A 23,559-nucleotide genomic window follows, 5' to 3' on the forward strand; every position below is an offset into this window, starting at 1 on the left:
TAGGTGGAATAAATCTAAAACATAACAAGTTTAAAAATAGTCTAGAACAGAAAAGAAACCAAAACGGAAACCAAATCCTATCCTCGAGGTCTGCAGGGACCAGCAACTGGAACTCTCTCCTGACAGCATCAACCTGAAAATATCAACAATGGAGGCGGGGTGAGTCCAACACTCAGCAGGTACAATTGATATGCAAAGTAAAGAAATAACACCTAACACTAATCATGCGTACAGTCTCTTGATATAAGAAAGATAAATGCAACTGGAAAAAAACAGGAGAAATCTGTACCAGTCCCGAGTATAAGGTCAAAAGTCCGAGGGTATAGGAATTCTGTATGCATGTCAAACATAGGCATCCAAACAATATGCAAGAAATGCAGCAACCACAAACACAAGCAATAAATGCATCATGCGTATGATGCCAATGATGCGTCCTGGTCACCCCGGTCGATCATCTCATACAAAAGTGAGGCCGAGTGGGTAGAGCTGTGACAACCGTGCACTCTGTCGTCACTACTCCTGATGAGTGACCGAGTGGACGGGATGCTGTCGGAGTACACCTATCCTCCTACCCCAAATCATAAATGGGGGAGCGCAATGCTCTCAACTCCGGTACTCAAAGACGGGAGGAATTCCTGTCGGATAACTCGTTGTGTCACACTACCCATGAGCGGACCAACGGTGCCTAACAGAGTCCCTGCTGCGACACACTCTGCCTGAATCGACCACTAACTCATGAGTGGTGGTGTGTGCAGATCCATGTAACTGGCGATGTGCTCAACAATAATGGAGCGGACTATCGCACAGCATGCAATCATGCAAATGATGCATGGCAATAACCATATAAACATCCTGACCTAATCCATATATATAGAAATGTGCACCCTAGGTCAAAGAATCATATCAAATCAAGGTACACAGAAGGTATAAAAACCTAGGTCCTGAACATGGTCAAGCATGGCATATCACTACCCCTATAAGCATGTATAAACAGGTAAAAATATACCTGAGATGCAAAACCAATCAATCAATCAAGCATGTAAGATTTGGGTAGTGATTAACCGATATAGATAAGAAACATAATTAATGAAACATGTTAATTCCATTACTAAGCATATCAAAGACAACAAAAGTCAAAAGTACCCGCCTCCGAAAATAGAAAGGTCCAAATCTGACTCCGAGATACTCGTCTCGCGTCAAAGTCCTGTACCAATCAATATATATATTTTTATTTAGCTAAAATTCATAAGAATTTAAATAGCTAAACAAAATCCACGAGACTAAATTAGGGAAAACCCTAATCCACATAACCATTTGTCTACCTAAATTAAAATATAACAATTGACTAGGGTTAATTGTCTTAACCCTAACCGTTCCATTAGATAAATTTTAAACCAACTCAATCTATAACAAGGATCCATTATCCTACACCATACCTAAATTCACAGCCACGGGTTTGTACTGGAATCAAAGAGTTGTTGGCTGAAGTTACTGTCGTCAAGGGTTGTTGGCTGCTGAAATTCTTCACTGTTCGGATCAGATGAAATCAAGATCGATAATAACCAATCAAACAACAATCCTAATCAACAACCGAAGCTTACCTCACTCTAAGTATCTTCCTGCCAACTCACAACCACAGATCTTGCTGCTGGAAGTTATGTCCGAAGCTGTGGATCATCCTCAATAAGAATGGCTAAAGCCCAAACACATTACTGCTCACGGCAGGACACAAACATAGCAAAAAAATTCAAAACCAAACCTTAATCCCTCACCTTCAATCCCATTGCCGGACTACTGTTTCCCTCAGCCTCCTTCTTAAGCTCCTGTTTTACGACGACTCTAGTCGTCCGCCAAGAGAGGGAAGGAGGTACAATCACCGATACTAGAACAAAGGAGAAATTGGCCGGCAGATGTACTAGGGCACAGATGAAGTCGGACTTGGGAGAAAGGAGGAAGATGACCGGCGCTGCTCTGTGCGTCGCCGACGGCAGTGGCTCGGCGTCGGGTGGCTAGGGCAAGCATAGTAGAGGAGTTTGGCTCGGGCAGGCGGTCGGGCGGCGGTGCTAGGGCTCCGGCAGAGGAGAGGAGGAGAGGGAGAAGAAGTGGCCGGCGTTTTTGTGCTCTCGGAGAGGAGGAACCGCCGGCCGGCGGTTAGGGCAGAGAGGAGGAAAATCGGCGGCGTCGGGGAGAAGAGCTCGGGCTCGCGGAAGAGGAAAAGAAACGGAGGAATAAAAATAAGGAAAAAGAAAAAGAAAAGGAAAAGAAAAATAAAACTTTTCCTCATTTAAATAGGATAGTCTAAACAGGCCTTTTCCGGGCCCCATTTTTATCCCCGTGAACTTATCCGTACGAGCTCCGAAAAATTCCCTTAAATATTTCCTATTTTTTTCCGGTATTTTACATTCTCCCCCACTTATAAAAATTTGGTCCCCAAATTTCGTTATCTACCACCAGCAAGTACTAACAACAGATATTGAGTATAAATGCTGAACGGTAAATAAATCACATACCTCAAGTGAAAAGATGGGGATATCGAGCTCGGATAGTGTCCTCGAGCTCCCAAGTAGCCTCCTCGTCCGAATGATGCTGCCATCCGACTTTAACCAGCCGGATGGTCTTGTTCCGCAACTGACGCTCCTTCCGGTCGAGAATCCGTACCGGAACCTCCTCATAGGTAATGTCAGGCTGAACTGGAACTGGAATATCTGCCAGCACATGTGTCGGATCAGGCACGTATCTCCTCAGCATGGATACGTGAAATACATCGTGAACGCCTGACAGGGACGGTGGTAGTGCCAGTCGGTAAGCTACTGCTCCGATCCTCTCCAAGATCTCGAAAGGACCAATGTATCGCGGAGCCAGCTTACCTCTGAGGCCAAATCTCTTCACCCCTTTCGTGGGTGAAACTCGCAGAAATACATGGTCGCCAACAGAGAACTCTAGTGGTCTGCGTCTCCGATCAGCATAACTCTTCTGGCGATCCTGCGCCTCTGACATCCTCCGTCTGATAGTACGGACCAACTCTGCATCCTGCTGAACTCTATGAGGTCCCAACAACTGAGCCTCTCCAACCTCATCCCAGAGGACGGGTGTCCGACAAGGTCTACCATACAACGCCTCAAACGGTGCCATCTGGATAGCCGAATGGAAGCTGTTGTTGTAGGCAAACTCTACCAATGGCAGATGGTCCTCCCAACTGCCTCCGAAATCCATAACACATGATCTCAGCAGGTCCTCTAAAGTCTGAATGGTCCGCTCTGACTGTCCATCTGTCTGTGGATGGAAAGCTGTACTGAAACGGAGCTGTGTGCCCAAGGCCTGCTGCAGACTCTGCCAGAAACGAGACGTGAACCGTGGATCTCTATCCGAAATGATACTCAATGGAACACCATGTAGTCTGATAATCTCTCGGCAATACAGATCTGCCAATCGATCCAGGGAATCAGTCCTCCGAATCGCTAAGAAGTGCGCTGATTTGGTTAATCGATCAACGATTACCCAAATCGCGTCGTGGCCTCGTCGTGTCCTCGGCAAACCCACCACAAAGTCCATGGTAATGTGATCCCACTTCCACTCAGGAATAGGAATCCGCTGAAGTAATCCTGCAGGTCTCTGGTGTTCAGCCTTCACCTGCTGACAGACAAGACATCTAGCTACGAAATCCGCGATGTCTTTCTTCATACCGTTCCACCAATAGGAACGTCTCAAGTCTCGATACATACGGGTCCCGCCTGGATGGATCGCAAATCGAGAACGATGTGCCTCCTGAAGTAGCTCCTGTAAGACCGAATGAGACTGAGGTACGCATAATCTGCCTCGGAAGTATATGATACCCTCCTCGTCTCGTGTAAACTCGGTCTGCTGCCCGGAAGCTATCTGACTGCTAATAAACTGCAAATGCTGATCACTAGCCTGTGCCTCTCGGATCCTCGTCCTGATCGACGACTGAGCAACCATGGTAACCAGAATACCCTGCTCTGTCGGTCCCTGCTCCTCAAGATCTAACTCTGAGAAAGCCTGAATCAAGTCCGTGACTGAAGTCCGGTGACTAGCCAAAGTCCCTCTGGACTTCCTACTGAGTGCATCTGCAACCACATTAGCTTTCCCAGGGTGATAGCTAATGGTACAATCGTAATCCTTCAGGAACTCCACCCATCTCCTCTGTCGGAGATTAAGCTCCTTCTGAGTGAAAATGTATTTGAGACTCTTATGATCAGTGAGAATCTCAAATGTGATACCGTATAAATGATGACGCCAAAGCTTCAGAGCAAAGATGATGGCAGCTAACTCCAAGTCATGAACTGGATAGTTCTTCTCATGCTCCTTCAACTGACGAGAAGCATAAGAGACTACTCTACCGTGCTGCATCAGAACAGCGCCCAAACCCTGTAGAGACGCGTCGGTGTAAAGTACAAATCCATCCTCTCCAGAAGGTAAAACCAAAACTGGAGCCGACACTAATCTCCGCTTCAGCTCCTGGAAGCTGGTCTCGCAATCCTCGGACCATATGAACTTCACGCCTTTCCTGGTAAGACGTGTCAACGGCATAGCAATACGCGAGAATCCCTCGACAAAACGTCGGTAATATCCGGCCAAACCCAGAAAACTGCGGATCTCCTGAACTGACTTCGGCTGCTCCCAACCGGTGACAGCCTCGATCTTCTGAGGATCAACTGAAATACCTCTGCTAGAAACCACGTGTCCCAGAAACCCAACTGAGGATAGCCAGAATGCACACTTGCTGAACTTCGCGTACAGCTGATGTCGTCGAAGAATCTCTAAGCGTGCGAAGATGTCGTGCATGCTCCTCCTCGGAGCGAGTAGACCAATATGTCATCAATAAAGACGATAACTGATCCATATACTCCGGAAAGATGCGGTTCATCAAATCCATAAACACCATTGGAGCATTGGTAAGCCAAATGGCATTACCAAAACTCATAATGCCCGTATCCGTACGGAAAGTTGTCTTCGGATATCGAATCTCGACTCTCAATGATGATATCCGGATCGCAGATCAATCTTAGAATACCCTGAAGTCTGAGGTGATCAAACAAATCCTCAATCCGTGGTAATGGATATTTATTTATGATGGTTCAGTTATCCGTAGTCAATACATAATCTCATGGTGCCGTCTTTCTTCTTGACAAATAGAACCGGAGAACCCCATGGTGAAACACTAGGCGAATAAATCTCCTGTTCAATAAAGAGTTGAACCTTCACTCGTTCAACTCTTTTGGTGCCATACGATACGGAGCTTTCGATGTCGTAGCGGTTCTGGAATCACTCAATAGCGAACTCCACCGGCCTTCTAGGAGGCAAACACAGCGCTCCTGGAAATACATCCGGTATTCCCGGACAACAAGAACGTCGGAGAGCTGCGAACTACTACTGTCCTCAGTACTGATCAACGACAACAGAAAACCATGACAGCCGTGAGACAGCAGCTTCTGCGCCTGAATCGCCGAAATAATCGAGATGCCGTCGTCTCTAATGCCAGTGAAACTCCACGAGGGTTGGTTCGGAGGCCGGAAGGTGACCACCCTCGTCTGGCAATCAACGGTAGCATGATATATTGACAGCCAATCCATGCCAAGAATGATATCAAACTCGACCATCTCCAATACTAGAAGATCTACCGTAAGTATCATGTTGCCAAAGTCTAACGGGCAACCTCTGATCTCCTGGGTGACGTCTAAAGTATCACCGGACGGTAGGGAAACAGTCAATCGCCGCAACCTAACAGTAGGTAATCTACCAACCTCCCGCATAAAGGTACGGGATATAAAAGAATGCGAACTACCAGTATCAATCAAAATATCAGCAGTAAATGCATAAATGGAAATCGTATCACGGAAAACGGATCCGTCGGCCCTCCGGAAGCATGAACACCCTCGTCTGGCGGAGGAGGAGGTGGTAATCTTGCCCGGTGGCGCCACCGAGGTATTCTTGGACTAGGTGCCGATAAGGCGAGAGGATGGTGATCGTCTGCAGGCCGAGATCGAGTCCGACAGTCGGATAATAAGGTCCAGAGCAAAACTGCAGGGTGCTCTGGAGTACTCCTGTCCAAGCATGCCAAATCTTTTCTGGAGGGCTGCTCGCCGTGTGAAGATTGGGCTTCGCCCTCCTCGATATGCCTCGTGACTAGACCGCCCCTCGACCTGACCCTCAGGGCCGTGTCTTGAGCCTTGTGACAATCTCGGCTCTGGTGCCCCGGCAGTTTGCAATAAAAGCAAACTGACTGTCCCAGAGAGCAAGCTGGGGTGAGGTGATCTCTGGATCCACATCTGAAACAATGAGTATCACCGGAAGGTGGTTGCCGGTTCTGCTGAGAAAACCGGGAACGTCCTGAAGAAGACCGCCCTGATTTCTGAGGCCTACGAGACGCCCCAGAAGAACTCTGACCTGTCTGCGACTACTCTGAGGCTGTCCTGTCGCCTGAGTCTGCTGGACCTGCCCTGATGTCTGACCCGTATGCTTTCTTTTCCTGTCCGGATATGCTGTCTGCCGAGCTAACTCTATCATCAAAGCTCGATTCAATGCATCAGAGTAAGATGTAATCCCTAATCCGGCAAGCTGTACATGCAGATAACCATCCAATCCCTGTATAAACTGCATCATGCGAGTTCTGTCCTCCGCAACTAACTCTGGACAAAACTGAGCCAACCGGAGGAATTCTGTATTATACTCGGTCACTGAGCGGTTATTCTGCCTCAGACTCATAAAATCCTGTCGGCGAGACATCTGATAGGACAGTGGAAAGAAACGGCTCTCAAAAGCCTCTCTGAACCTGGTCCATGTGACGTTGCGCTCACCAATAATAGAACGCTGAGTAACCCACCAGGCATTAGCTTCATCCCGTAAATGGTAAGCAGCCAGCTCTGCTTTCTCCCACTCGGAGCAAGCCATATAGAAGAAAGTCCGCTCCATTGTCTCTATCCATGACAGAGCCATACTCGGATCGAGATCTCCGCGGAAAAGAGTGAAACGAGTCTTCATCGACTCGGCGGTCGAATCCTAGCTCGCAATGACAATATCGATGATACGTCGGAAACACTGAGCTGGGCGATACTACGGTGGTACCGAGAATAGCCGGAGGAGGAACTCCGGTGCTCAGTATATACCGGAGCATAAGCCGTCGGTGGTCCTGGGAACAAGCGTGGTGGCGGAGGTGTAGGAAAAGGTACAGGATGTGGAGCAGCATCGTGAGCCGGAGGTACAAGCAGTGCCGGTGTCGGGTACCTGTAGGTCCAAGTGGCGGTGGTCCGAATACACCGTGAGGCTGGAGGCGGGGCGTCGGGTACCCAATGGTACTCCGATGGTACTGTAAACAGGGTAGGCGTGGATACCGTCGGTGTGGCCAAAATAGGTATCTCTACAGGAGCTATCGGGATTTGAGAGCCCGATGTTCCCGCTGCATCCTGAGTCTGTCCCTGACTGACAGGCTCACTAACAGTGGGCATCTCTATCCAGAGATCCCGTGGTCCTCGCACATGGTCGACCAGCACCACGTCTCGCAGCAATACGAGTAGATCGTCTCATATCTGTTAAATTAAATTACAGATATCAATACCAATATAACCAACATAAAATAACAACATACCTATTTGTCGTCAGAAGATGCGCTGTCCAGGTCCCAATTTGACCTCAAAATTCCGAGCGTACAAATCCAAATAAATCCAAACGGAAATCCAAACATAACCATATCGAAAATCCGATAATGCCCAATTTGACTCGCAAACCGGCTAACCCAAATATCCGAATACCAACAACCCAGATCCGATAAATCTCCGAAACTAAAAGCGTGTATCCATAACGCTCGATACCAATAAATTGGTATCGGATAAATCGAAAATCCAAAATACGAAACAAAAGATCGTATAACCTTTCCGATACCACTAAATTGTCACGCCCCGGAAGAGTCCCCGTCCGAGAAAATTTCTCCCCTGTACGGTGGACAATCAAAATTTTCTACAAGCACTAAATACTCAGCCACATGCGGCTGGAATAATAATAATAAAAATCAATCACCACGCAGTTTATATATATATTCACCTCTGGCTGTCACAACCACGCAGATAATAAACTAAACAACCTACTAATACTAAGCCCAAATCCGATTTTTCTTACCTCTTCTGCCGTCCAGGCAGGCATGTAGTAGAATAAAACCAAATCCAATTTCATCGACATCATAAAATCCATACAACGTCCATAGGTGGAATAAATCTAAAACATAACAAGTTTAAAATAGTCTAGAACAGAAAAGAAACCAAAACGGAAACCAAATCCTATCCTCGAGGTCTGCAGGGACCAGCAACTGGAACTCTCTCCTGACAGCATCAACCTGAAAATATCAACAATGGAGGCGGGGTGAGTCCAACACTCAGCAGGTACAATTGATATGCAAAGTAAAGAAATAACACCTAACACTAATCATGCGTACAGTCTCCTGATATAAGAAAGATATAAATATGCATCTGAAGTAAACAGGAGAATGCTGTACTAACCAGGTCCTGAGTATAAGGTCAAACAGTCCGAGTGGTATAGGAATCCTGTATGCATGTCAAACATAGGCATCCAAATAATATGCAGCATATAAATGCAGCAACCACAAACACAAGCAATAAATGCATCATGCGTATGATGCCAATGATGCGTCCTGGTCACCCCTGACGCCAGTCGATCATCTCATACCAAAGTGAGGCCGAGTGGGTAGGGCTGTGACAACCGTGCACTCTGTCGTCACTACTCCTGATGAGTGACCGAGTGGACGGGATGCTGTCGGAGTACACCTATCCTCCTACCCCAAATCATAGATGGGGGAGCGCAATGCTCTCAACTCCTGGTACTCAAAGACGGGGAGGAATTCCTGTCGGATAACTCGTTGTGTCACACTACCCATGAGCGGACCAACGGTGCCTAACAGAGTCCCTGCTGCGACACACTCAGCCTGAATCGACCACTAACCCATGAGTGGTGGTGTGTGCAGATCCATGTAACTGGCGATGTGCTCAGCAATAATGGAGCGGACTATCGCACAGCATGCAATCATGCAAATGATGCATGGCAATAACCATATAAACATCCTGACCTAATCCATATATATAGAAATGTGCACCCTAGGTCAAAGAATCATATCAAATCAAGGTACACAGAAGGTATAAAAACCTAGGTCCTGAACATGGTCAAGCATGGCATATCACTACCCCTATAAGCATGTATAAACAGGTAAAAATATACCTGAGATGCAAAACCAATCAATCAATCAAGCATATAAGATTTGGGTAGTGATTAACCGATATAGATAAGAAACATAATTAATGAAACATGTTAATTCCATTACTAAGCATATCAAAGACAACAAAAGTCAAAAGTACCCGCCTCCGAAAATAGAAAGGTCCAAATCTGACTCCGAGATACTCGTCTCGCGTCAAAGTCCTGTACCAATCAATATATATATTTTTATTTAGCTAAAATTCATAAGAATTTAAATAGCTAAACAAAATCCACGAGACTAAATTAGGGAAAACCCTAATCCACATAACCATTTGTCTACCTAAATTAAAATATAACAATTGACTAGGGTTAATTGTCTTAACCCTAACCGTTCCATTAGATAAATTTTAAACCAACTCAATCTATAACAAGGATCCATTATCCTACACCATACCTAAATTCACAGCCACGGGTTTGTACTGGAATCAAAGAGTTGTTGGCTGAAGTTACTGCCGTCAAGGGTTGTTGGCTGCTGAAATTCTTCACTGTTCGGATCAGATGAAATCAAGATCGATAATAACCAATCAAACAACAATCCTAATCAACAACCGAAGCTTACCTCACTCTAAGTATCTTCCTGCCAACTCACAACCACAGATCTTGCTGCTGGAAGTTATGTCCGAAGCTGTGGATCATCCTCAATAAGAATGGCTAAAGCCCAAACACATTACTGCTCACGGCAGGACACAAACATAGCAAAAAAATTCAAAACCAAACCTTAATCCCTCACCTTCAATCCCATTGCCGGACTACTGTTTCCCTCAGCCTCCTTCTTAAGCTCCTGTTTTACGACGACTCTAGTCGTCCGCCAAGAGAGGGAAGGAGGTACAATCACCGATACTAGAACAAAGGAGAAATTGGCCGGCAGATGTACTAGGGCACAGATGAAGTCGGACTTGGGAGAAAGGAGGAAGATGACCGGCGCTGCTCTGTGCGTCGCCGACGGCAGTGGCTCGGCGTCGGGTGGCTAGGGCAAGCAGAGTAGAGGAGTTTGGCTCGGGCAGGCGGTCGGGCGGCGGTGCTAGGGCTCCGGCAGAGGAGAGGAGGAGAGGGAGAAGAAGTGGCCGGCGTTTTTGTGCTCTCGGAGAGGAGGAAAATCGGCGGCGTCGGGGAGAAGAGCTCGGGCTCGCGGAAGAGGAAAAGAAACGGAGGAATAAAAATAAGGAAAAAGAAAAAGAAAAGGAAAAGAAAAATAAAACTTTTCCTCATTTAAATAGGATAGTCTAAACAGGCCTTTTCCGGGCCCCATTTTTATCCCCGTGAACTTATCCGTACGAGCTCCGAAAAATTCCCTTAAATATTTCCTATTTTTTTCCGGTATTTTACATTTTATGAGATGGTTATCTGTAATTTAGGTTATTTATAAGGATTAATTTACATTTGAGTTAAAATTAGGTTTTTCAATTAGTCAATTAAATATATATTTCAATGATTGGTTCCCAGGTCAGGGCGAGGCTCTAAGTCTTCTTGGGTATGGGATCATCCACCCCTTCCTAGACAAAACCGTTCAAAGAAGATATATATTTAATTTTCTTTTTGAAACCCCTAGATTTAACTAACAATTGTAAAGTATGCTTAGGTCCTTAAGCTATCCTAAATCTAAACATGCATAATGTAAAGAAGAATAAATAAACAAGCATCAATCTATCTCTTGGTAAAGATGGTCTTTCTATTGGCTCCCCCTGGATCATAGTCTCGATAGGGTCTATCAAGGTAATGAATCTGATCCTTGGGGACCCAATATAGTCCAAGTCCAACTTGATTAACCAAGTTTGACTTGGGGACCCATGCTTGAACTATGGTTTTATTATTTCTATTTACTAAAGATAGATATGATTTATATTTGTTTTTGGTTTTAAATCCAAGTCCAGATTTGTTGTAAACGCCTCGCTATTTTCCAAGAATCAGATCCAAATTCTTGGAACCCATAGTGAACCGTTCCAACGTGTCCTTGAGTTCTTTAATTTGAGTTTTCAAATTGGAATTTTCTTCCTCAAGTTGTTGGACTTGAGTTGAACTTCCAATTCGAATAGGCTCAGTTAAGGAACTCGAGTCCGTCACCTTCTTAAGGGTTGTTACCTCCTTTTGGAGTGACTTGACACGAACATTGGATTTAGCCAATTTCTTAAGCAAGTAAGGAATTAACTTTTGCAAATCAAATTGAGTTTCGGCAAGTAAGGCACTTACAGTGGGGTTCGGTCCTTCGGAAACGGATGTGGATCCGTGGCTTCGCTCGGACTCAGTTTCCGACTCGCTCTCGGTTTCATACTCGAATTCGGACTCAGTTTTGTCAATATTTACTTGTGCTGGCAACGCGAGGAAGCTTGTCGGTTCTTCTACGTCGGAATCGGATTCATCTGATGATTCGGACCAAGTCGCCTTTAATACCTTCCTTCTTTTCTTCTTGTTTGGGCAATCTGGCTTGTAGTGCCCCTTCTGGTTACAGCCGAAACAGGTGACTTCAAATTTGTCCTTCGGGTCCGTTTGAGTTGCCCTTTTTGACTTGCATATTCTCCGCATGAGCTTTATCAGTTCGGAAATAACTTCGTCTTTGTCCTCTGCGTCTGATTCGTCTTTGGACTCGGGTTTCGATTTGCGCCTTGATGTCCGTTCACGCGTTCTGCTGGTACCTGCAACCAAAGCAACACCTTTCTCAACCGGGCGTGTATTAGTCTGTTCATGCAATTCTAATTCCGAAAAAAGTTCATCTAATTTGATTGAAGAGAGGTCCTTAGAAACATTGTAAGCATCAACCATGGATGCCCACAAGGTGTTCCTTGGAAAGGCGCTAAGTGCGTACCTTATTATGTCGCGATTTTCTATTCTTTGGCTGATTGCGTGAAGGTCGTTTAGGAGGTCCTGAATGCGCGCGTGAAGCTGGCTTGCTGTCTCATTTTCCTGCATTTTTAAGTTATACAATTTATTGAATAATAAATCCTGCTTACTTACTTTGGTATCGGAGGTCCCTTCGTGAAGCTCGATCAGCTTCTCCCATAGCTCCTTGGTGCTCGAGAATGGACCGACGCGGTTTAACTCCTCCTTTGTTAGTCCGCACTGGAGGGTACAAGTTGCTCTGGAATTTGCCTCCACCTTCTTGATTAATGCAGGTTCCCAGTCCTCGCAGGGTGTAGGATTGTCGTCTTTATCCGTTGGCAGATCCAAACCAGTCTTGACGATCATCCACGTCTCGAACAGGATCTTTGGGAAATTCTCCATTCTGTCCTTCCAGTAACCAAAGTCCTCTCCGGTGAAGAGCGGGGGACGGACAGTGCTATAACCCTCTGGAAGGGTCATTTTAGATCAACTATGAAAAATAAACAACAAGAAAATTCCAGGACTTGGTCCTGGATTAGTAGTGCGGGAAGTATATAAAAATAGAATACGAACTCGGGTGGTGTTGCACCAACCTCGAGCAAAAACTGATTCGAGAAAAGAATTGGAATATAGCTATAAGGCTAAATTCTAATTGACTCCGAAAAAATCTGAAAATACCACGAAAAATTTGTTTTGAATGGTGGTTGCACCGATTCAAAACGACCCCGCTCTGATACCAATTGTTGGATCGAGATCGTGCTAGAGGGGGGTGAATAGCGCTCGTGGTTATTTTAATGATTTAAAACTAAGAGTAGAAACGCAGCGGAAAGTAAATGCAAACACACAGAGACGCAAGTGGTTTACTTCGTTCGGAACCTATCTCGACTCCTACTCGAAGGCCCGCGGTCCTTGACCGCTTTCGGTGGGCAACAACTATATAGCGCAAATCTTTACAAATAGATGAGTACAAGTATGAGCTTAAAAATAAAGATTATACCGACAAAATACAAATATGAAGTGGTTGTCGATTGTCGGAGTAGCAGAGTCTAGTTGAAGCTTTCGGAGCAGCGTATAAGGTCACACGTTCTTCTATTTGAATTGATGTCTGAGCTGCACCTCGAGGCCTCCTCTTATAGCTCTGCAAGATCTGATCCAGATCCCCAAGTCTCGGGATCAGCTTTGACCCGAAGCGGATCGATCGACCGATCCTCATGTTCGGTCGACCGATCAGATGATCTCCACCGCATCTGATCCGTCGATCTGTCGCTCTGCTTCGATCTGGTCAAACTCTATCCCTGGGTTCGGCCGACCGATCTCAGGGTCCGGTCGACCGATCAGTCTCCTCTGACCCGCACACCTCGGCTTGATCCAGTCGACACCTATCCCAGGTTCGGTCGACCGATCCCGAGGTTCGGTCGATCGATCCCTGGTCGAGCCCAACTTCTGGAGACCTGATCTGTTAGCTTGGAGGTTCGGTCGACCGATCCCGGACAGTTCTAACCCTGCACAAAAATATTAGTTTCCTACAAAACAGAGTTAGAACACAAAAGATAATATATATAAATAAATTTGACAGTCAACAGACTGTCCGGGTCTGACTTCGAGTTTCCGACCAGAAACTCTAGGTCGACCCGACGCCTACTGTTCCCTCTTCCGGGGAACACGTCCTCACCTACTCCTCTAAGGAGATTTACCTATTGTCAGTACAATCCTCCAGATCGACTGGACTTTTGCTCAGCGTCCGATGCTTCCGGTCTTCATGCTGGATGTCCGGTCCTCGACCCATCCAGACTTCTACCCGGTTCGCGACACCAGGATTTTAACTTAGGGTTACCACCCCCTAGGATTTTTGCCCGAAGCGCCGACCCGCCAAGACTTGCTGCATAGGGTTACCACCCCCTATGACTTAGGGTTACCACCCCCTAGGGGTTTTCCTTGTTTAACCGCAGTTAGGACTTTTCTCCACCTAGGGTTACCACCCCCTAGGACCTAGGGTTACCACCCCCTAAGGTTTTCACCTGCCTAACCACAGTTAGGACTTTCTTGAAACACTCAGTCATACACATTAGATAACAATTAAACTTAACTTTGAATCCCTTTGCCATTATCAAAACTAAGGTTCGATCGTCGGATGCTTCCTACACCAACACACAAGTGGTTTGTTTGTTTGCAGCTTGGTATGTACAAAATAGGCACAAACAAAATATCAAAATTCCTCGTATTGTACCGTTAGAAGGGGAACGCGTGCGAAATGAATTAATGACAAAAGTGTTAACTAATGATCAATGTCGTAGTATAATTAGAATGGGTCCTTCTGCATTTGTGGAATTGTGTACTCTTTTAGTTAAAGAAGGTGGTTTACGACCTACAACAAGGATCACTGTGGAAGAACAAGTAGCAAAATTACTCTATTTACTAGATCACAATATTACAAATCATGGACTTGGCTTCTTTTTCTATCGATCAGGAGAAACAGTGAGTCGTCATTTCCATAATGTTTTAAGAGCTATAATGGAGTTGGAGGATAAATTTCTCAAACAACCGGATGGGTCACAAGTTTCTTTAGAAATTTTCAATAGCAATCGATTCTATCCATTTTTTAAGGTGAAAATATTATTCTTATCTTTTGAGTACTAAAGATTCATGTCTATATATTCATAAGTATTAATAATGTAGACATGGTATATCAGGATTACGTTGGAGCAATAGATGGAACACATATTCGAGTTAAAGTTTCTCCCTTTGATGCCCCAAAGTTTCGCAGTAGAAAGGATTTTCCAACACAAAATGTTTTAGCAGCATGCACATTTGATTTGAAATTCACTTATGTTTTAGCTAGGTGGGAAGGGACAACATCTGACACGAGAATAATAAAAAATGTTTTGACCAGAAAAGATTGTCTTAAAATTCCAAAAGGTAAATTAAATGACATATGTTGTGATTAGACTTTCCTTACTTTTATAATTTAATAACACAAGTTTTTTAGGAAAATACTATCTTGTTGATGCTGGATTCATGTTGAAAAGTAGTCTTATTACACCATATCGAGGAGAACGCTATCATTTGAAAGAATATAGTCGCAATCCACCATGAAATGCTCGAGAGTTATTTAATCTTCGACATTCTTCTTTGCTCAATGCAATTGAAAGAGCTTTTGGAGTTGTTAAGAAGAGATTTGCTATTTAAGAAGTTCAACGGAGCCACATTATGGAATTGAAACTCAAAAAAAAATTATTATCTGTTGTTGTATTTTACACAATTACTTGATTAATATTGATCCAGATGAGAGATTGTTTGCCGAGGTTGATGCTGAACTTAATAATAATAGTGAACATCAAGTGGAAAATCATAGTAATATAGATGATAGTGAAGATGTAAGAAAGGGAGAATTGCTTAGGGATTCCATAGCTGCGACTATGTGGTTAGATTATAATATGTGATATTTATGTTTATATGTTTATCTTGTGGTTTTGACAAATTCTCATGTAATTGGATGATTGTAAATATTGACATTTTAATTTATTATGTTACTTGATTTTATGTCAATGATTGTTTATGTGATTATGTGTTTGATTGCTACTATATTTTTATTTTTAAGGATGTCAAAAAAGGACTTGCAAAGTGCAAATACAAGCAAAACAAATAATCAGTGTGTCTGGACTAAAGTAATGGATGATGCTCTTATTGATGCATATTTGAACCAACATAATATAGGTAATAGAGTTGGTGGAACCTTTACTACACATGCATTTGAAAACATTGTGAATGAATTGAAAGCAAAATTTCCCGACAAACTTATCGATAAGGACAGGATTCAAAATCGCATGAAACATATTAAAAGATGTTGGTTTTCATGTTATGATATATTCAATAATGGATGAGTGGTTTTGGGTGGGATCCAATCACAGAATTCTTCATTGCTGAACCTGAAGTTTGACAACAATTAATTGAGGTACGTTTCATAATATGCATTTGAAAACTATAATTGATTTTCTCTTGTAATACTATTTATGAATGAATATCTAATGCAATTATATTGTAACTTATAGATAAAACCAGCAGCTGCCGAATGGAAAAACAAGCCTATTCGAAATTATGAAAAATTAGTTCAATTATATGGGAAAGATAGGGCTACAGGACAACATGTCGAAACTACATCAGAAATGCGAAAGAGAAAAGCTAACATGGAAATGGAGAATAATGTTGGTGGACATAATTTTGAAACCATTGATGAAATTGAATTTATGATATCTCAACAGGAAATCCATTTGGACAATTCAAATGCAGTTAATGAGGGCGCTCAAATTCCATCTCTTAGTTATGAACCAACTAAATCTCAAACTACCTCTTTTGTTGGTGCATCATTAAAGAATAAGAGTGCAAAGAAATTTAAAGTTGATAATGACAATATAACCAATGCAATTGACCATATAGCTCAAGCCATTATGAGCTCAACACATGAAATAGTTAAGTCAAATGAACTTCCAATTCCTGAGCATGAAGTGTGGAGTTTGTTGATTCAATTAGGTGTTGAGCAACATATAATATCTACATGCTATTTGTATCTTGTTCAACGCCCGAAGATGTTGAGAGCTTTACTTGGATGTTCTTTCGAACATCGCAAAAACTTGTTATTTCAAATGTTGGATGGAGAGAATCTACGACATGATTAGTTTGTTGCTTGTTAGGTATTTGGATTATATATTTGGATGCTATGTATTATGAATTTGGATTATATGTACTTGGATGATCTTGGATGTTTGTTAGATTATTATTATTTGATGTAAGACTTGTTATTTGATGATTAGATATATTTTGTACTTATGGTGGATTGGTTTTATAAAAATAGGATATATTTTGTTTTTGTTTTATAAAATAAAAATAAGAATGGTTTTCATTATTATTTTTGTTGTAGATATTTTTTTCATTTGAGGTATATGGAAATTCACAATAAATATTTAATATGTAAAATCTAGGTTCACCTTTGAATGCATAACCTATCTTATAACATATAGATTTATTTGTTAATCTTAACTTGATAATAACCCATCTTTTAAAAATTAATTTTCTATATTAAAACATAACTATTTTAAATGATAATATAAAATTTTAATTTTATTATTAAAAAAATCTAATTTATATTTATAAAATAAATATTAATATTATAAGAAATATCTAATTTAAAAAGTAAGGATATTTTTATAACTTTATCTATTTAACCTTCATTCTCTTTCCTTTCCTCCCAAACCAAATAACATATATTAGGTTAATGAACCTTCCCTCCCTCCCAAACAAGGGGAAGTTAAATTCTTTACTTCCCCACCCTTCCTCTTCCTTCTCCTTTCATTAATGAACCTTTCCTCACCCCATCCAAACAAGTGTTAGAAGATTGTTGCATATCATAATTTATCTTATATTTTACCGTGGAACCTATTTCTGCAGAATTGAAAATAAAAAAGGTATCCTCTATTTTTATTATAATAAAAAACAATTTATTTTTTAAAAAAATTATTAAAAAACATTTTATATCTCAAAATATATATATATATTTTTATTATTATAATTTTGATAATTAGCATTCCCAACTTCTGAAATGATGTGCTGACTCTACCAGTCTGTTTGGGAGGAGGTGAGGGGAGGGGAAGGAAGGGGAAATAAGGGGAAGGGAAACTTTGAACCTTGTATGGGAAGGAGTGAGGAAAAGGAAGGAAAGGTAAGGAAGGGTAAGCTTTAACTTTTGTTACCCATGAAAAGAGAGATTTTCTTACACCCCGAATTGGGGTGTAAGGAAGGGGAAGGGAAAACAAAAAAAAGTTATTCCAATTTTATCCCTGTTCTTAATAGTTTAAGAAATTTTCCAATTTATAATTTTTCTATATCGTCGGAGTCCAATTTCCTCGTCTTCTTTATAGCTCGTTTGCTGCCATATCATTAAAAGAGATCTGACACGTCTTCTAACTGAATTGAAAGGAGAAATCATTTTTATCCTCAAAATTTAAGAGGATATCTACTATTTTTAAATTTTTCCATCAAAAATTAATAATTAAAGAATAAGAATTCTCGTCATTATCTTTCAAATTTTTTTATTTAAAATTTTTAAAATCATTATTTTCATTATTTCTTATTTAATTATTTGATTATCGATAATTCATTATTTTATTATGAATAAAAAGATTAATTTTTTATTAAAAAATAATTAATTTAAATGATAATATAAAAAAATAATTTTATTATTAAAAATATCTAATTTATATTTATAAAAAAATATTAATATTATAAAAAATATCTAATTTAAAAAGTAAAAAAATTTTTATAACTTTATCTATTTAACCTTCATTAAAATAACACAGGTTACAATAATACACTTTCCCTTCCTCCCAAACAAAGAGGAGTTACTTAACTCCCCCTCGCATCCCCTCCATCCAAACAGAGGGTACGTCTTCCATGGAAAATATCTACTGATTCGTAAGTCAAATGGGAGATCTGCATGCCCGTCGTCTCCTCCTCCTCCTCCCTCTCTTCTTCTTCCTTGTGTGCTTGGCTCTTTCCTCTTCTCCCCACTACGATGCAGAGGAGCTGCTGCGATCGGCCAATGAGGAGAAGGAATGGCTGGTCTCCATCCGGCGGCGGATCCACGAGCAACCCGAACTCCGCTTCCAGGAGCATAACACCAGCGCCTTTATCCGGTTCCACCTCGACCGCCTCGGCATACCTTACTCCTTCCCTTACGCTCGCACCGGCGTGCTCGCCCAGATTGGCTCCGGTGACCCGCCAATCGTCGCCCTCCGCGCTGATATGGACGCCCTCCCCCTTCAGGTACAGTACGAGAATTGGTTGTCTTTTAAAATTCCGAGACCGTGCTTTCCTACTTTGATTATTCGTCTTTCTCGCTCCCTTGTTGCAAATTTTACCTTTTAGGGTTTCAATCAAGTCCTATTTCGAAAGGATATACGGGTGTCGCTTAAAGTTCTTGTCTTTCTCCATGCGATGTTAGGAAATGGTGGAGTGGGAGCACAAAAGCAAGAACGACGGTGTGATGCATGCTTGTGGACATGACGCTCATGTGACGATGCTTCTTGGTGCAGCAAAATTGCTGAATCAACGAAAGAACGTACTTCGGGTACTCTCTTTCTTTCAAATACACCCACTATATTCATGTCTTTTCTTTCATAAGGGTCGACTTTACTCTCTTTTTTTCCCCCCGCGTGTACTACAGCTCGAAACAGTTCCTCACCTACTTTGTTCCACTTAGTGTGTTGTTTAATGCACGACCTGGTGAACAACTGAGTAGGATTCCGCCAAAAGGAGATTCATGCTTGCTGTGTTTACTCCGGGGTGGATGGATTAGGGAAAAGGCATGTGGAAAAGGACCAACAATGGAAAAGGAAAAGAAAAAAGAGAAAAAGGGGAAGAGGAAAGGAAGACGGAGGAAAAAGCTCGCATTAGCATGACCTCTTATTTCAACTGCTTGGTTTTATACTGATACTGTAGATCATGTTTCTCCATCCACATAGTCTTGGTCTATGACTCAGGAAGAGAAGCTCACGTGAGTGTAGCTTAGTTAGTACTCGGGTGGTAGATTTGTATTATAAGAGCAAGGTTCGAATCCCCCTAGGTTCATTCCCTTAGAGAATAAGTTCCTCCCACCTAGGAGGCCGTTCAATATCGTGATTTACCTCCCTTTCACAAGGTCTTGGGACGAGCAGTGGAGGAGTGTCTAGAGTGAGCGTTATCACTTTTTACATCACGTGAGTGAGGAAGAGAAACACAATCAAGCTAACTATTTATTATAACTAAATTTTGGAAATTCTACAATTTTTGCCTTGTGAGGCTCTTGTGGCCCATTAAATTCATTTGTCAAGCAATGCCCATTTTTTCTTAGAACTCTACTTTGGGAAATGATACTTATGTTGGTTGTTTATTTGTTCTTTTATTGTTTTTTTCCTTTACATCTCAACGTGAATCAATTTAACACAACAACATATCCTTAATGCAACATCTGTTAATTTGTTTTGGATGTTTATTTTGAAGGGGACAGTGAGACTTCTTTTTCAACCTGCAGAAGAGGGTGGTGCAGGTGCTTTTCACATGATCAAGGAAGGTGCTCTAGATGGCATAGAAGCTATCTTTGCTATGCATGTTGATTACAGGTTGCCTACAGGTAGTATTAGCTCAATTCCAGGGCCTAGTCAAGCTGCTGTGTGCTTCTTTGAAGCCAAAATAGAAGGTAGAGGGGGAGATGCTGCAAAACCTCATTTAAATGTGGATCCACTTATTGCTGCAGCGTTTGCTATTCTTTCAATGCAACAGCTCATCTCCAGAGAAGATGACCCTCTGCATAGTCAAGTATGTATGATCTGACATTTGACATTATTTCTTTTTAGCATGCTAATAAGTTTATTTTATTTTGATAAGTTCTATATTGCACAGATGATGTATCAGTGGCTTTCAAAGAGTCACGTACTTCATTCACGATGACCCTCTATATCTTGTCTGCTCCTGCTATTGGCTTCTTAGTTGTGTATTTGCTCGTGACATTATTGTTTTCTGAACCGTCTTCTGATATTTTGCAGGTATTGTCTGTTACATATGTCAAGGGTGGTAGCTCATTCAATGAAACACCTCCGATTGTCGAATTTGGGGGTACTCTGAGAAGTATAACCACTGAAGGCTTGCAAAGGCTTCAGAGAAGGGTAAAAGAGGTATTCCACGGGCACTTACTTTTTGGTATAGGGACACAGATACATAACTTGCTTACATTAATTTGGTACTTGTCCCAATGACATCTTGTAATCTTTAACACTAGTTATTGATTGTATAACCCAGATGGACAAGTAAAAGCATTCTACTTTATGATATGCATTAGCATTACTTGTCCTTCAAAAGGTTGAAAATTTCTGATATCTTCAGGTGATAGAAGGCCAGGCAGCTGTACAACGATGTAAGGCAGTTATTAGCATGCTAGCGGAGGAATACCCAATCTATCCAGCTGTAGTGAATGATGAAGAGTTGAATGATCATCTACAGCAGGTTGGTGCCCTTCTACTTGGTCAAGATAAGGTAAAGATGGGAGGAAAAATCATGGCTGGTGAAGACTTTGCATTCTACCAACAGTTGATCCCAGGTGTTATGTTTGGCATTGGAATGAGAAATGAGAGAGCTGGTTCAGTCTATCCTCCTCACTCCCCTCATTTTTTCCTTGATGAAGAAGTCCTTCCAATTGGGGCAGCATTACATACTGCAATTGTTGAATTGTACTTAAATCAGCGATGCATGGAAGTTTGAATGCCAGAATGAAGTACATAGAATAAGCTACATCAGTTTACTGAAAGCGCACGCATAAGAATGATCATAGTTGATTCCTTGAACTGTGTGCTCCATCATCAGTTATGTGCTGCAGATAGTGCAGAATGACAAAATGAGTAAACAAGACCAGTAGTTCTTCTATGTTGTTAAGCTTTTACTCCATGATTATAAAGTCCATACTTCTGCTTGGAACAGCAATTGTTAAAAAGACTATATTGGAAATATTAAGGTTGTCAGTGGCAAGTTTAATCATTTCTAGTTTGCTGGATGCAGTGGTAAGACATATGTATCCGGGCATGTAATTTTCATTAGTGTCAAAATGTTCAATCTATGGTGCTTGTTTAACAAGAGTATATTTGCCTTTTCCCCCTATCGTAGAGCTAAGTCACTGAGCGGAGCACAGATATGTTTTTAGTTCAGTCACAAATATTGTTGGTAAGAAATATATGTTGAATCCTTCCTAGATTACCAAAACCAGAACTCACCTAGACGTGTTTGCACTATAAAACTTGAAGGATGTACCCATCCTAAACCAATTATATTTTCGTTGATTTTTTTCGTATCATTTGTCATAATAGTTAAACCCCGTGTATCGCACTTTGAATTTTATTAATTTTTAATACAATTGGAAGTGTGGATATGTTGTGATGAATACAATGTGGCTTCTCATTTATTAATCTCTTACAAGTATTTGAATTTTAATAGTGCCATACTGGTAAGCATGAAGTTTTTGTCCTTTGTGCACTTCTCCTAATATGAAACAAGGGATTATATAACTGCTTGAATTAGAATTGCTACACACTTGAGATATTAAGAAGGCAATACTAAATGCCTCACATGGATTTTGTTATATTTTGTTCTTGAAGCAAATGAAAATAATCAGATCAGTTCCAGTACTAGCATTGCATTTCGAACTCTTTCAGTTGATCCATATTTCATTATATCACGCAATTTTTTCACATGATTTGTTTCAACAAAGAATACATTTGTTTTAGGTTTTAAAGTTGATTTTGTTCATAGACATAGTCTTCATTGTGGTGTTCCTAAATCCACTTCTTTGAGAATTTGTATGTTTCTAAGTATTATTATCCCCACTTAAGTCTTCATTATGATAGTTAGTGCAGATTTCCTACCTTGAAATTCATGCAGTTTTTCCCTTTTAAAGCGTCCACGATATCTAACATGCAACCTCCTAATGGATCAACTATTAAGATTTTGAGTAAATCTTGTTGGCCAGAATCTGGCCAGCTAGAAATTTTTATCTACCAATCATAATGCATGCATGTACATGCATGTAATTAATATGTACATATGATATTACTAAAATGCCCATGCATACACATGCATGTATATATTCTAGGTGACCAGATTCTAGTCATTTGGCATTACCCTAAGATTTTTCCCTAGTCTACTCAACTAATTAAGATTGATGCTTGTTTGAGTTTTTGGTTTCGAGATACTGCAATACACTTTACATAATACTTAAGTTCTTATATTTGCTTAAGGTAATTTTGTGTTTAAATCTTTGATATTTTTATGGAGCAATCCTTTTTGAAGCAATTTCCTAATTAAGAACAACACTCGGAGCTTGTCAAGATGGGGTTCTTGCTTTTTTTAGACAACGAATAGGAGTTCAGATTTATGGGGTGACAGTCTAAATCCACTTGCCTTCAGGTTTAGCTGATTTTATTTATTGCAACTTTTCTTCCTTTCAAGCAGATGGCCATGTGGAGTGCCACATCTGATCTTATAATCCATCTTTAAGATCTATTGCCTTCTCGTGTACAATTTCTCAGTCTAGTGGTTCTCTTTAGTTGCCATTGTTCTTCCTTGTTAAGGAAACTCAGTTCCACCTTTGTTCAAAATATGGAAAGGATGATTTGTTCAGCATGCATAAACGGATACTTTTGACTGTCTAGTTGAAGCACTTCTCTACTGCTCAAGAAGTTAAACCTGCCTAATTTACTCTCTTCAGCTGTGTTCCTCCATGATCATTGTGATGCAGAAGAGCTGATCCCTTTCCGCAATTGTGTCATATCATGTCTTACCTTTAAAGTACCTTTCAAATGTAGTTGTGATTGGAGGCACGACCAAGGGGCTACCTGTTTCCAGTGTCATCAACTCGAGCATCTTGTGCTCTGCTATCATGGGATGTTGAAGTTG

At 41.5% G+C, this 23,559-nt stretch overlaps 1 protein-coding gene and 2 long non-coding RNA genes across 3 annotated transcripts; 1 reads left to right on the forward strand and 2 right to left on the reverse strand.

Annotated features, from left to right (window-relative positions):
• Positions 1-1,495: 1,495 nt before the first annotated feature.
• LOC121994164 lies at positions 1,496-1,875 on the reverse strand. The gene is made up of 3 exons (XR_006115616.1): positions 1,773-1,875; positions 1,602-1,667; positions 1,496-1,527 (listed from the first exon to the last, which is right to left on the reverse strand). It is a non-coding gene; the product is annotated as an uncharacterized LOC121994164 (long non-coding RNA).
• A 7,793-nt stretch (positions 1,876-9,668) lies between these two features.
• On the reverse strand, positions 9,669-10,109 carry LOC121994165. The gene is made up of 3 exons (XR_006115617.1): positions 10,007-10,109; positions 9,836-9,901; positions 9,669-9,761 (listed from the first exon to the last, which is right to left on the reverse strand). It is a non-coding gene; the product is annotated as an uncharacterized LOC121994165 (long non-coding RNA).
• Positions 10,110-18,485: 8,376 nt separating this feature from the next.
• Positions 18,486-21,648, forward strand: LOC121996845 (IAA-amino acid hydrolase ILR1-like 5). The gene is made up of 5 exons (XM_042550976.1): positions 18,486-18,906; positions 19,085-19,210; positions 20,122-20,436; positions 20,664-20,792; positions 21,001-21,648. The coding sequence occupies exons 1-5, from the start codon at positions 18,565-18,567 to the stop codon at positions 21,373-21,375; spliced, it is 1,287 nt and encodes a 428-aa protein (XP_042406910.1). The 5' UTR covers positions 18,486-18,564; the 3' UTR covers positions 21,376-21,648.
• The last annotated feature ends 1,911 nt before the right edge of the window (positions 21,649-23,559 follow it).

Source organism: Zingiber officinale, chromosome 6A (assembly GCF_018446385.1).
Source record: "Zingiber officinale cultivar Zhangliang chromosome 6A, Zo_v1.1, whole genome shotgun sequence".
Lineage (NCBI taxonomy): Eukaryota > Viridiplantae > Streptophyta > Magnoliopsida > Zingiberales > Zingiberaceae > Zingiber > Zingiber officinale.